We start from the raw sequence: 15787 nt of genomic DNA, 5'->3' as shown, positions 1-15787 counted from the left end.
AATATTATAGGAATACAGCCCAGAAATCCGATCCAATCTGATTTTTTTAATAGTCCTTTTTAAAAAAAAAAATAATAATAATAATAAGCTTTTGTTAAAAACATTAATTTGTGTGATTTAATGTTCCCGAAATCTTATCGAAAATATAACGCCTGTGCTTGCGATGAAGGAAGATATAGCCAGAGATGTAACTGCAATCGCGTTATTAATGCAAGATATTTTCATGATACCCTTATTTTGAAGGCCGTAAATTTAATGTTGATACAAGCTGGTGCAACAATAAACACGCATATCGTCTTTTTTCCACTCAAAACCCGTACGTCGTCACTGGACATTGAACAACGGTCCTTACATTACAGCAGTAAAAGTCGCACACGCACACAGCAGCAGCACTTCTACACTAAGCTAACTCCGGTAGCTTCCATTCACACCCAACGTCAAAAGTGGAACTAACTTCACCACGGGACACCATGGACATGTCTGCGCGGTGGTGTGGCGTGGCAGCCAGCCACTAGTCTCACGACTGCACCTACCATGTTGGAGTGTGGATCAGTTACAAACGTGATACGGCAACCGGATCGGCCGGATCTTGTGGCGGAAGCCGATATTATCCCATCTTTAAAACACAACGTATGAGAAGCCGATCCGGGGCTGCACGGTGATCTAGCGGTTAGCATGTAGGCCACACCGTCAGGAGATCGGGAAGACCAAGGTTCGATTCTCCGCTTGACACTCCGGTTTCCTCCCACATTCCAAAAACATGCTAGGTTAATTAGCAACTCCAAATTGTCCATAGGTATGAATGTGAGTGTGAATGGTTGTTTGTCTATATGTGCCCTGTGATTGGCTGGTGACTTGTCCTGAGTGTACCCCGTTTCTGGCCCCAAGTCAACTAGGATAGGCTCCAGCATACCCGCGTCCATCATCAGTATCGTAAAACCCCAAATGTATCCACACTCTTGACCTTTAATCTGCCAGTGCCACTGGAGGTAACAGAGATAAGGATGCTGAGGTTCTCATCGGGAGTGACCGGGATGGATAGGATCAAGAACGAGTACATCAGATTACACATTACATGTTAGAGGCCTTGGAGGTAAAGTCAGAGAGGCCAGACTGCGGTTTATAGTGAATGTATGTACGTATGTAACTCATTGAGATATTGTCACACTCCTACTGTCCAAACACCAACCAATAAGCAAAAGGTTAAGTCTCACCATTCTGAAGGGCCTCATCTGTCCAGCGGGGGGAGTAATTTTCAGCGGAGTCTGAAACACATCACAAAAAATAAGTCTGGGTTATTGCATGGCCTAACTAAATAGACCACTTTTTGTATCATTCCAGTGCTCAGCGCTGACCAAATCCTCATGGAGTCAGTCAGCACATGGCAGACAGGCGCCCTCTACAGGCGGATGTGGACGAAACCAAATATTTTGCTATGGGGGCGGATGGCGCTGGACGTCAGCCTTCAGCTTAATTATAAGGTAAATGAATGGAACTTACAACAGTAATGTAATGTAATGTAATGTAATGTAATGTAAGTAAAATAAAATAAAATAAAATAAAATAAAATAAAATAAAATAAAATAAAATAAAATAAAATAAAATAAAATAAAATAAAATAAATACATTTAATTGTTAATATGCATTCTAAAAATAAAAAAAACAAAATAACAGCATAAATGGAAAGATCAGCCGTAATTATACAACAATCAAGTCAAACTATAAAGAGAAAAAAAGTAATCTTACATGGAACGAGTTGGAATTTTATGAGAATAATGCAGTAATATTATGAGGACAACTCATTTCCGTAGCTTAAATTTCATAAAAAGAAACAAACAGAACAATGAGTACATTTGTCATTTTTAAAACAAAGTCTAAATATTATCGGAATTAACTAGGGCTGTCAAAAATAAAACATTAATGATAAGTAATTTCTTTCATGAACTACATTATATTGTTCAGTGTAATTCATGCATCACAACAAAATACTTGTAATGCGTATGCGTGTGTAAAACAGAAAGCAAAAGAAAAATCTGAAATTGATATTCTTATCAGTCAATGTTGCTCTTTTTTCTCATGTTCATCTTTTGGTGTCAAACCCCAAACGTTTCGAGTCTACAGTCAAAATAACGGAATTGGCCCCACTGTTTGCTGGAAATTACGCAGAAAACGAGTACATTTAAATCCAGTAAAAATGGCCTCATGTCACACATAGTGGGCTAGTGGTGATTATACGGGATTAATTCATTTAAAAACTGATTAATCATTTGACAGTCTTAGAATGAAGTCATAATTATGAGAAGCGAGTTGAAATGTTGTTGAAAACAGCTGTCATTTTACAACAATGAAGTTAAAATATTATGATGAGTCATATTTTAACAAAAAAATGTACAAAAATAATAATAATAAATAAATAATAATAATTTAAAAAATTAAAAAACTTTAAAAAAGTTTAAATATTCATAAAAAAGTCATAAATGTATGAAAAACAAACAAACAATGAATAAAAAATATTTTCAGAAAAGTTAGCTTAGCAAGAATAAAGTCAAAATAATATGGAAATTAAGTCACAAAAAATAGATTTTTTTTAGCATAAAGTTAAAATATTAAAATGCATTAAAAAATTTCCCTTCAATGCATAACGCAGCGAGATGCCTGGGTGAGATGTAGGTCGAGTTCTTATAAAATGCACTTCTGTCAACTTGCGGTTGTTTTTTTTTTGGCTTAAAACTGCATCAAACATTGTGGAGTTGCATCATCACCTCTTTGTACGTCTAAAAATAATAATAAAAATGCAAAAAATGATTTTTGTCCACTTGCTTCTAATGTATCAAGTTTTCCACTGTGCTCTATCATGAAATGACTATTTTTGCGTCGTACTTGATGTGTGTTATATTTTGTTGCCAGTTGTCATTGCTTTATGAGTTTTTGTTGTTGCTATATTCAGAATAAAGCAGTGATTGAGTTTGGCTGCCTGCACCTATCCCTCGGGTTATTGCACGTGGATCCATCATGCCTCAACACCACAGCAACCACAATGAGCTGAGAGACTTCCAGCTGTTTTTCAAAGAACTCCAATTCCTGGAATTCATCTGCCGCTTCTGCACCAGCGACCTCAATATCGAAGGATTGAAGTCAACGCTGGCTTGTCTTCGGATTGCCAGTCCCCGTTCTCTGGTCCTTTTCTGGCTTCTTCCACAGAGTGAAACTCAATTCCTGCAGCCACGGCGGCTCAAAGGCTCCTGTTTCAGCTTCAAGTGGCTCTGCTTTGGAAACTTAGGAGCTCCAGTCCACGACATTTTCCCTATTCCAAGAACTCTCTCTGACTCTTGTGCTCTGATGACACACATCCAGGTGCTGCGGACCCGCCCTTTGTGCCGTAATTACCAGGCACACACAGAATCATGCAACTTAAATGGCTGCTGGTGAAATCCCATGCAGCGTGTGAGTGTGGTTGTGTGCTTGCATATTATATGATGATATGTCTTACCTGACATACTGCTGGGGATTCAAGGGCAAGATGTCGTCATCTTCCAGGCTACCCAGCCATCCACCTGGTTAAACACAAATAGCTGCAAAGAGTCAAGTGGAATCCACTTAAAACACTCTAACATGTACAAAACTTTTCCATCAAGGGGCCACACTTGGACTAGGCCACTCCAAAGTCTTCATAGAGGTGGACTTGCTTGTGTGTTTTGGATCATTGTCCTGCTGTAGAAACCCATTTTGGTTTCCAAGTCCTGAAGCAACATCACGCTACCACCACATTTTACTGTGGATATAATGTTCTGAGCTGCACGGTGTAAAAAAAAGTGGTTAGCACACAGGCCTCACAACTTGGAGACCCATGTTCGATTCCCCCATTCGGCATCTCTGCGTGGTGTTTGTCTGTTCTCCCCACGTATGCGTGGGTTTTCCCGGGTCTTTCTTATGATGGAGTCATGAACACTGACCTTAACTGAGGCAAGTGAGGCCTGTAGTTATTTGGATGTTGCTGTGGAGTCTTTTGTGACCTCTTGGATGAGTTGCCGCTATGCTTTTGGGGTGATTTTGGTTGGCCGGACACTACTGAGAAGGTTCACCACTCGGTTACTCCATTTGTGTACAACAGCTCTCACTGTGGTTTGCTGGAGTCCCAAAGCTTTAGACATGGCTTTATAACAATCACTTTTTCACACAGATTTTTTTTGTCCTCCCTTTAATAAACACAGTATTACATTTTTTGTAAATAACAATTTTTTTTCATAAAAAATACTATCTACATTATATTAATATTTAAAAATATTATTTGTAATATTTTTACATATTTTAATATTTTGATAACATTAATAATTAATAAAAATTACTTTATACATTATTTTCAGTTACTGTTAAGTTTACTAATTGATTAGATATATATATATATATATATATATATATATATATATAAGAATACTGTAAACAATAACTATTTATTTCCTAAAAAACTCCACGGTTCAATAAAAAAAAACACTTTGGACACCTCTGCTCTTGTGACGGGAATCTAACAAATCTGCAGACGTTTGTAGCAAAAGTAGGGAAATGTATTGTCGATGTCATCCAGGAAAAGTGTGTTATTTTCTATGAATTAAAATATAAATTAATATAAAATAAATTAAATTATATAAATATAAAACAAATAAAATTAAATAAATATATAAATTAAATTAAAATATATATTAAAATAAATCTAAATTTCTATATATATAAAAATGGGATATCGGTTTGATATCGATATAAAAAGGGAGCAGATTCGCTTTCATAGCCACCGTTTTGCTGGACGCAGACGTTACAGGCACCAACAGAAACCTTACGATCGCTGATCTGATCATCAGGCGTTTTTTTTCAATGGCGTCAAAACAACTTCATGTAATCTATTACTCTCCGTGGACTCACCCAAATGACTCCATCGGCTTCAAATCTTGACGGAAAACAACATCTGCTGACCTTTTTGTGATTGGAGTACCATGATGATTAGACTGTATCAAGTTTCATTGCGCAAAGCCGAATCGTAAATGAGGCATTAGGGGACGACACACGCGCCGCGGTCTGTGCATCACATATTGACTTTGACTCAGAATAGAACTTCTGATCTGATGCACGATCCTAATCGAGGCGATCATTTACTGCTTTTCATTCATTGCGATGTGAGATTAAATGTGTACTCCTAGTAGGGCTGACATTTAGACGTAGATTATGCACTCATAACGTTTGTTAGCCATCTTCATTGTGGGTCAAGTTTTCACCGGAGTCGTCCACATGAATGTCACAGAACCATAAAACTTGGGGCTGCACGGCGGGCAAGTGGTTGGCACGCACACCTCACAGCTAGGAGACACGCGTTCAATTCCACCCTCGGCCATCTCTTGTGTGGAGTTTGCATGTTCTTTCCGTGCATGCGGGGGTTCTCTCCGGGTACGCCGGTTTCCTCCCACATTCCAAAAACATGCTAGGTTAATTAGCGACTCCAAATTGTCCATAGGTATGAATGTGAGTGTGAATGGTTGTTTGTCTATATGTGCCCTGTGATTGGCTGGCCACCAGTCCAGGGTGTACCCTGCCTCTCGCCCAAAGACAGCTGGGATAGGCTCCAGCATCCCCCGCGACCCTCGTGAGGAAAAAGCGGTAGAAAATGAATGAATGAATGAATAATAATAATTATTGTTATTATTAATTTTTTTAGTTGGCCCGTGGAGTAATTATTATTATTATTATTATTATTACTCCACGGGCCAATTAAAAAATATATTATTATTTGTGAAATCTATATGAATGTGAGTAATATATATTATATATATATAGATATATAATATAGATATAATAGATATATATAATATATAATAGAGATATATTATTATTATTAATAATAATACAAATATCACTGTGTTCATCAGTTATACAGTATATCAAAATGAAATCATAGATCAAATTCATTATTAATTATAATGCTGTAAAGCAGGGGTCCCCAACCGCCGGGCCGGGGACCGGCACTGGTCTGTGGCACATTTGCTACCAGGCCGCACAGAAATTATAAATAATTTATTAATTTTTATTATTAAAAAAGTTTGGGGACCTCTGCTGTAAAGAAACCAAAACAACATGGATGTCTCCCAGGTGAGTCCATATTATGTCTTATTTTCTCTTATTATGTCTACTATCTTGGGTTATACATGCACAAACATTACTATAGGGGTGTTATTTCATGTCTACAGGACTCTAATAAAGTTTATAACTCTATTTGGAAGGTTGTAAACAGGTTTTCCATGCTCCAACTACGGGAATATTTAATTTCATACATAAGGAATCCTAATGTGCGGAAATTCACTTATCATGGTCGAGGAATGTTTTATGAGGCAGATATTTTTTTATTAGCTGTAAACGCTAATCATCAAAATCATTTTAAAAAAATGACACACATTCTTGAAATGTTTTACTTGTCATGTGACTCTATGAAATAGAAAAGTGTGTATTATCTATCTAAAGATATTTTAATAAGAGATATTCGACACTGACTGTTATACGGATATCCATATATCGATAGAAATTATACAGCTCTTCACTCAAACTAAAGAACATCTGATGCTTCTTTTGCTGTATGAATTTCATAAACAAACACTGTTTGTGCAAAATAAAACAAATACTACAATACTACAAGCTCTAGAAAAAGTGCCCCTTTCTTCAACACTTAGCCGTTAAAAGCACGCCTGTGTCTAAGCGCTCGACACAGTGGTCTTGTTTTGATAGCACTGAGAATCGAATGAACGACACGGTCAGCTGACATCAAAGTCCCAGTGAAAATCCCCTCAGGCAGAAGCAATCAGCAGCATGCAAAACTGCATTTTTCATCTTTGTTGCTGACTTAATCCAATGCTGGTTAACAAGTCATTGATCAATGTAGAGTTTAATGCCGAAGTGGGTGTGTACACCTGAAACGTTTTCATATACTCGTCATATTAAAATTTTTTGCATGGGGGCCCGTACTTGCTCACGGTGCCACAAAAAGAAAACACAACGCAACCCAAAATGTGGGCCGAAAGAGTACCACAAGCTACCCAGCATGCTCTGCGGCAGAAATATAACAGTGTTTTTTTGCACATTCCAAAAACATGCTAGGTTAATTAGCGACTCCAAATTGTCCATAGGTATGAATGTGAGTGTGAATGGTTGTTTGTCTATATGTGCCCTGTGATTGGCTGGCCACCAGTCCAGGGTGTACCCCGCCTCTCGCCCAAAGACAGCTGGGATAGGCTCCAGCACTCCAGTGACCCTTGTGAGGAAAAGCGATAGAAAATGAATGAATGAATGAATATTATTATTTTTAGTTTTCTTGTTAAATTATGTTTTTAGAATGTGTCGGCCACACTTCCGACACCCCTGTACTGAATTGAACCGTGAATCTTCTGTATCACTGCACCCTTAATAAGTTTGGATTTGTGTACTTTTTGGCATTGGCAGTATTTTTATTATTATGCCCTCCCACTGGGGGGCGCCATAACCCGAGCCATGTCAAAACAAGCTCCAATCCTCAAGCAGCACAAGTATGCTTGGCCTCTTGTATGACAGAATCTCTGTCCAAATATCCCTCGATTTTAATAACACCACTTTGAATTTTTCCAATTCTGAAGCGGATATCAATAAAGGTATATTTCCTCACAATGTAAACACGTCGCTGTTCAATTCGGCATGAATAAGAAGCCCGCAAAAATGGTGTCAGAGCGAAAGTTTTTCATCATTTCAGCTTTCATCCGAGCCATCCCATCTCGCAGACGAACGTCGTGGGCGGAAAATGGCAGTCCTAAGTCCGCTGTCAATTGTCAATATTACTGTCAACACATCCTATTTGTTGTATAAATTGTCCCTGGAATTGTCCAAAAGGATGATTTAATACCGAAACTACCCAAGTCTGTCTTAAAATAGAATAAACTAACCCGTATATTTCGACACAGACTGAGGTTAAAAAGATAAAAAAACAAGCGACTAACTGGCTGTTATGGCCATCCGTTTCACCCCAAAATCAAACCAAAGCTTACCGCAGAGTCGATGCAGGTCTCACCGTCAGCGGCGGTGCTCCTGCGTGTCCATTCGTCCTCCACGGCAGCCTGAGACGACCTCAGCCGGCAGAAGAGAGCAGGACGCGGCTGTACTTTCACCTGGAATGACCCCCCTCCCCAGCTAGCTTGTTTGTCGGCGTGGAGCTAGCAAGCGCAAAGCAGGGCTGTGGGAGGAAAGAAAAAAAAAACACACAGCACTTCAACTCAAAGGCAACATTATTTCACACTACGACCGGATAATCACGCAGCTGAAATAGGACTCCGACAACACAGGAAGCCTCGCCCATGTTACTGTTGCTTTTTACTATTACTTTTTTTTGTTTGCTTGTTTTTTTTTTTTTTGCAGTGGGGCCTTCCTGCTACATTATCTTGCAAGTTGTCTTTGCGTAATATATGTGCACATCTTTCTTTCTCCATGGTGTCCAAAGTGGGGCCTGGGGGCCATTTGTGGACAGCAACACAACAAATTACCATAGCAGACGGGCTTGTGCAAAATTCAGTTTTGCTGTAAGATAACTGTCGTACAGATTATTCTTGTTGATATCATTTTTGGGGCTGTTTTTTTATTAAATATATGGTATCATAATGAGACTAGGGCGGCACGGCGGTCGAGTGGTTAGCGTGCAGACCTCACAGCTAGGAGACCCGGGTTCAATTCCACCCTCGGCCATCTCTGTGTGGAGTTTGCATGTTCTCCCCGTGCATGCGTGGGTTTTCACATCCGGGTACTCCGGTTTCCTCCCACATTCCAAAAACATGCTAGGTTAATTAGCCACTCCAAATTGTCCATAGGTATGAATGTGAGTGTGAATGGTTGTTTGTCTATATGTGCCCTGTGATTGGCTGGCCACCAGTCCAGGGTGTACCCCGCCTCTTGCCCCAAAGACAGCTGGGATAGGCTCCAGCACCCCCCGTGACCCTTGTGAGGAAAAGCGGCAGAAAATGAATGAATGAATGAAAAATAATACATAATAATAATAATAATAATAACAATAATAATAACAATAAAAAAATGGATTTTGGGCTGCACGGCGGCCATGTGGTTAGCACTCAGACCTCACAGCTAGGAGACGCGGGTTCAATTCCACCCTCGGCCATCTCTGTGTGGAGTTTGCATGTTCTCCCCGTGCATGCGTGGGTTTTCACATCCGGGTACTCCGGTTTCCTCCCACATTCCAAAAACATGCTAGGTTAATTGGCCACTCCAAATTGTCCATAGGTATGAATGTGAGTGTGAGTGGTTGTTTGTCTATATGTGCCCTGTGATTGGCTGGCGACCAGTCCAGGGTGTACCCCGCCTCTCGCCCGAAGACAGCTAGGATAGGCTCCAGCACCCCCGCGACCCTCGTGAGGAAAAAGCGGTAGAAAATGAATGAATGAATGAATGTTCTGATGACACCTAGTGGCCAAAGTAGAATGCTACAGTATACTGTAGTAGCAGAACTTCCTTCTGCCTTGTATTTATTTTAGTCAATTTTGTTTTTTATGCGCAGAAATACTTAATTTGGACTCAGAATACACACAATTTGCATAAGTATGCATTCATCTTTCTCACAATAGGTCATATTCAACTACAAAATAGTGAGTGTTTACTTTTGACTTTTTTTTACTTTTTACTGTTTACTTTTTGGCTTTTTTGGGATTATGATCCAAACTAACCGCATTGCTTTGTTTTAAAAACAAATCGTCACTGTTGTAAAAAGTCCCATTTGGAGTCCGCAACTAGCCAGATTATTTTAGCTAGCTAGCTGGTTAGCTGCGGCCATCAACAGCAAGGCAAAGTGTGTAAAGAAAGATGCAAGAGAGGTTGAACACCAATAAGTTTGGGAGTGATCAAACTTATGATTGGACTGGTCGTGCCTGTGTGCAATGGCTCAATATGAAATAAACACAGAAGAGAGTGAGCATCTTCTCAGATATTAAGCCTCTTTGTGCCAGTCACGGGGTTACACGAGTGCTAGCAAAGTGGCGAAATTTTTCATTTTTCATTTTTCGTAAGGGGTGCTGGAGTCTATCCCAGCTGTCTTCGGGCGAGAGGCAGGGTACACCCTGGACTGGTGGCCAGCCAATCACAGGGCACATATAGACAAACAACCATTCACACTCACATTCATACCTATGGACAATTTGGAGTCGCTAATTAACCTAGCATGTTTTTGGAATGTGGGAGGAAACCGGAGTACCCGGAGAAAACCCACGCATGCACGGGGAGAACATGCAAACTCCACACAGAGATGGCCGAGGGTGGAATTGAACCCGGATGTCCTAGCTGTGAGGTCTGCACGCTAACCACACGACCGCCGTGCAGCCCTCATTGGAAAACTGCTAAAAAGAAAACACCCACAGCTTAGCTTAGTGTTATAGATAATAATATAAGAATACAATATAATATATAATAATAATAATATTCATTCATTCATTTTCTACCACTTATCCTCACGAGGGTCACGGGGATGCTGGAGCCTATCCTAGCTGTCTTCAGGCAAGAGGCGGGGTACACCCTGGACTGGTCGCCAGCCAATCACAGGGCACATATAGACAAACTAATAATAATAATATAATAATAATAATATAATATTATAATAATAATAATACATGTTACTATTAGAATAAGTCGATGCTAAAAAAAAAAACTGGAGCCGCAGGCCGCACAGCGTCCCCGGGCCGCCCTTTGGACACCCTGCTGCGGCTCAGAGCATCTGCTGGGCTTCATGCAAAGAAGGTCGGCGGAGAGCTTTGTTCGCCACTCGCACATCGGCGGCACGGCGTCGAGTCATGAGATGGATATTTTGTGGCAATATCAGTTCAGGATGATATTACTCGGGGATTCCACGGTGGGGAAGTCGTCGTTGCTGAAGCGTTTCACGGATGGCGTTTACACCGACGTCGCCGACCCCACCGTAGGGGTTGATTTTTATGCCCGCTCGCTGGATATCGAACCTGGAGTGAAAATCAAGCTGCAGCTTTGGGACACTGCGGGCCAGGAACGATTCAGGTAGGAAAGGTTTCTCGGATTCAATATATGTTTTTATATTTGATATTCATATTCATCGGCGTCATTTGGAGGAGTCGCGCATTGCGGTCATTCACGGTGTGTGTGTGTGTGTGTATTTGGAAATAACACTAACGTACTGTGCAACATAGGCCCGTTTACATATTTATATCTTTATAGATATAGATACAAATGTATATCTGTCAAAATGTGTCAATCATATCCGGACAATGCAACAATCGTCGCTTTAAATGATGAATAATGTATCATCATAAACCAAGGCTACACAGCTGTCAACCTATAGCATATTGACGTATTGTCGTTAGCATTGTTGATTTTATGCTGCATATTCACAATGGTGTCCAAACTGCAGCCCAGGGGCCATTTTGGGCCCGTCACTTGTTACATCTTCATTATTAACTTTAAAGTTTGTCTATATGTGCCCTGTGATTGGCTGGCCACCAGCCCAGGGTGTACCCCGCCCTTCGCCCGAAGACAGCTGGGATAGGCTCCAGCACCCCCTGCGACCCTGGTGAAGATAAACGGTAGAAAATGAATGAATGAACATTCTTAGAGCCCTGTAGACATGATATAACACCCCTATAGTCACGTTAGTAGTCGCAATGAGAGAAAAGAAGACATAATATGTTAGCATGTTTTTGCAACAGTTCTCTTCACTCAGATTCCCAAATAGACAGCTTACTGGTTTCCATGTTGTTTTCACCTCTAAATGTAGTCTATGCAGGCAAAACCTATCCTTCCCAATCTGAAAGCGTAGAGGTCGAGCAGTGGTGTTCAAAACTCCGCTTTAATGTCGATCTCCTTCAGATCGAGAGGAGTTAGTTGAGGTGGCTCGGGCATCTAGTCCGGATTCTCCCAGAAGCCTCCCTGGCAGAGCTAGGACACACGCTGGAGGGAATATGTCTCACAGCTGGCCTGGGAACGCCTTGGTGTCCTCCCGGTGGAGGAGGTGGTTGAGGACCGGGAAGTCTGGGCTTCCTTACTGAGACTACTGACCCCGCGACCCGGACCCGGATGCCTCCCGGACGCCTCCCTGGTGAGGTGTTCCGGGCATGCCCAGCCGGGGAAAAGATCCCGTGGCAGAGCTAGGACACGCTGGAGGGATTATGTCTCACAGCTGGCCTTGGAACGTCTTGGTGTCCTTCCGGTGGAGCTGGGGATCGGGAAGTCTGAGCTTCCCTACTGAGACTGCTGTTTTCGTGACCCAGAACAGGATAAGCGGAGGAAAATGGATGGATGGATCAGGATTTCAGGTTTATTCTCCCAGTTAGATCCTCACACCAGACGGTCTATAAGATCTATAAGTATGGGTCAGGGAAGTTAGGGTTGTCTTCACAGGAAGTAACACCCAAGAGAGCATTACCAGGTAACGTTGTGTGGTGGTCTTGAAGGGGTTTTCATATGGGTTGTGGCTAACACGGCGTTATCTGTCCATCCACCAGGTCCATTACAACATCATACTATCGGAATTCTGTAGGAGGGCTTTTGGTGTTTGACCTCACCAGCCGCAAAAGCTTTGAGCACGTACGGGAATGGCACCAGGAAGTGAGCGAGCACATCTTGCCCCACCGAATGGTCTTCATCCTCATCGGTCACAAAAGTGACCTGAACAAGGACCGTAGAGTCGGGCGGGACGAAGCCGAACAACTGGCGTCCGAGCTGGGCATTCGCTACGTGGAGACGTCCGCCAAGTGCAACAGTAATGTCGACCGCGCCTTCGAGCTGCTAACCAGGGACATCTATGAGCTGATGAAGATCGGCGCGGTTGTCACGCGGGACGGCTGGGACGGCGTGAAGAGCGGTCTCACGGCTAAGGTCCTCTACCCGACCGATGATGAAGAAGAACAAGCCAGGGCGTCTGCTGAGAGGAGCTGCCATTGCTGACTTCTGAAATCACTTTTTCTTGTCTCACGGTCGTCCGCTCCACCCATCCTCCACTTCCTTGTGCTGTGTGCCTTCTTCGTGTGTGACTTGTACTGACGACAAAATGATAGACACAGTTCACGCGTATCTACCAGTCATCATGTCGAGGAAAAACAAAACCAAGCATGGTCCAGTTTTTTAGGATTTTCACCACCACATGTATCCCAGAGGGTTTGGACATACATCGTATTCCAAGTTATTATGCAAATTGTGTTTAAGTGTCATAAAGGTCAAATATTTTGTTGGATAGTATTGTGTCTCAGGGCTCTTTGGGTCAGTGAAATCATTAAAATATCTAATTATATTAAAATAATGAAGTCTAATTCAAGGGAAAAACTACTTAAAGGGAACCTATTATACTCATTTGTATTGAGTTGTGGACTCCTACAGAGCAGCTACACACAATAACCAGCATAGAAACATCTTCCGGACTCTGTACCTCTTCCAGCGTCCTGCCTCCTTTGGTAACACTCCCAAGCACTCCAGAGAACTTCCGGATAAGTTTACGTTGACGCGTTGGCATAGTTTAAGACAAGAAAAGAACATTTTAACATTAATAGTTCAGAAAAGAGGAATAGCATAATAGGTCCCCTTTAAGAAGGACGTTGCAAATAATGAAGCAGAAGCAATATGGGGAGAAAAAAAAGGATCTCTCGTGCCAAAAAGTGTGAAATACTGAAAATGTCTTGGACAAGGTATGAAAACCTTAGATATTTCACGTTTAGGGTTACGCATAAAGCTTCGATTCGGCAAGCGGAAACAGCTCCAGTGGGCCCGTATTCATTTCCAAGATGGTCAAAATGGATGGATTGGTGGATGGTACCTGGACAGTCATTGTGTCCCAAAAAGGCTACTCATCAATCAATCAATAAGGTGTGATATGACCCGTGTACAGTATGTTCAGTTTCTCACTGACCACTAACTTCCATTGTAACAAAAATCATCTTCACGCATGACAACGCACCATCTCATGGTCCAGGGAATACCTTTGAATCATTGGCTGCTGTGGGGGCGTAAAACGGTGTGGCCTCCATCAACCCTACTGAGAACCACTGGAGCATCCTCGGCGACGGCGGGACAAGACATTCTGTAAAGAAATTCAAGCAGAAACTCAGTACAAACTCCCCAAGTCCAATGAAAGTAAGAATTGTGAAGCTCCTATCAAGTACGGAGTCCGATGTACAAATGTAACATGGCCTGTTAAGATGTATTGAGTGAAATAGCTTTTGATTTTTTGTAAATATGACCTACTATTCTGATTTCACAAATGACCATTTTCAGTTCCTGACATGAATAAAATGGTTTGAAACTCTCTTGAGCATAATAAATTATGTTTTTATTTTTGAAAAAGATACTGTTATCATTGGGAGGTTTGTTCAATAGCATTCAAATTGTCTGGAAATTCATAATGTAATTTATATGGACTATTTAGCAAAATTAGAGAAACACAATCATCTTCAGTTTATCCTTCCATTTTTATGGCTAAAAGTACATTTGTTTGGACAGATAAAGATGCTAACAAAAATAGCTCATAGAAATGGTATCTAGCAAAGTATCTAGCTACTTTTGTTATTGTTATATTTGCCCATGTTGTGTCAGGCATTTAAATAAACAAGGAAACTGATTAAACAAAGTGATCTAATCATTTTTTTCCATGACTGTATATAATTTGCATAATCATTTGGAGCACGGTGTATGTTTATATGTGGCACGCTCTCGTAACCTGCAGTGATCTTAAGAGGGAGGATGGATGGATAGATGGATACAATTTGCACTCGATTCTAATATTTTGATTTTATTCTCATAAAATTTCAGCTTTTTTTTTACATTATCCAACTACTTAAACGTTTTTGTCATTTCTTTCTCATAACTATGACATTATTCACATAATATTTTCACTTTTCTGTATTACTATTTTCATAGTAATACAGTAGTCCCTCGTTTATGGAGGCTAGTTGGTAATGATTTAATTTATTTGAACATGTTACATTCAAATACTTTCACAGTTGTCCAAATGGAGTAAAAAGAAGCAAAGCTAATTGGTGACCCGAATGTGATAAATTAATTGAAGCAAAGTAGGATTCCTTCAGAAATGTAATATTAAAGTAGCTATTTATTCTACTTAAATAAATATATATAATAAATATAATATAGTACAAATATAAGAATAATATCTTAAAACATGCGTAAAATTAAAAAGTAAAAAATTGTGAAAGAGCGGCCAGGTTTAGAACTATTTTAGCAGCATTAGGGCAACATAAAAAAGAAATACGTATATCTGCGACATAAAATAAAAAAAACTCACTTAATTGTGTGAAGTTAACGCCTACCAACCTGTTTGGATCACACCACAACCTTAATCTGTGACAACTAAATAACTAAGGCTAAATCAACAAAGTAATTTACATTATATACAATAAACACCGTCTGCTGTAAGCTAGGCTTTCACTTCCTGTTTATATTGGCGCCTTACGGAAACAACCAATCACACGCCTTCTTCTTTTTCTTCTTCTGATTGATTGGCGCGGACATCTTAGTATTTCTCGCACCGATTGGCTGCTCTAAAACAACGAAAATGACTAGAAACACACGGCCTATCAATTTTCTTTCTTTGTGTGAAGTACAAACATTTGAAAGACGACTTACGTGTGCAACACTGCTGCCATTGACACGATTTTTTAATTGCATTGACTGCACAAGAACATTTGAAATTGAATTTACAGCACCACCTTCTGGCAGTCTAAGAGAACATCAATAAAGCATCACCATGATGAATAAGTTG

General features: G+C 40.5%; 2 protein-coding genes across 2 annotated transcripts in view; one reads left to right on the top strand and one right to left on the bottom strand.

Annotated features, from left to right (window-relative positions):
- Positions 1-8338, bottom strand: part of thrb (thyroid hormone receptor beta) — a 27567-nt gene extending 19229 nt beyond the window's left edge. The window contains exons 1-3 of the mRNA XM_058046779.2: positions 8049-8338; positions 3491-3554; positions 1215-1265 (exon numbers count right to left, since the gene is read on the bottom strand). Of these exons, the coding sequence (XP_057902762.1) occupies positions 1215-1265; positions 3491-3497 (58 nt within the window). The 5' untranslated portion in view covers positions 3498-3554; positions 8049-8338. The remainder of the gene's footprint in view (positions 1-1214; positions 1266-3490; positions 3555-8048) is intronic.
- A 2406-nt stretch (positions 8339-10744) lies between these two features.
- rab42a (RAB42, member RAS oncogene family a) lies at positions 10745-14651 on the top strand. Its single transcript, XM_058046782.2, has 2 exons — positions 10745-11064; positions 12525-14651. The coding sequence occupies exons 1-2, from the start codon at positions 10781-10783 to the stop codon at positions 12964-12966; spliced, it is 726 nt and encodes a 241-aa protein (XP_057902765.2). The 5' UTR covers positions 10745-10780; the 3' UTR covers positions 12967-14651.
- The last annotated feature ends 1136 nt before the right edge of the window (positions 14652-15787 follow it).

The sequence above is a fragment of the Doryrhamphus excisus genome, linkage group LG7 (assembly GCF_037039965.1).
Source record: "Doryrhamphus excisus strain RoL-2023G ecotype Guam linkage group LG7, RoL_Dexc_Guam_v1.1, whole genome shotgun sequence".
Lineage (NCBI taxonomy): Eukaryota > Metazoa > Chordata > Actinopteri > Syngnathiformes > Syngnathidae > Doryrhamphus > Doryrhamphus excisus.
Note: the sequence above shows the minus strand (reverse complement) of the source record. Positions and strands in the feature narration are given on the sequence as shown.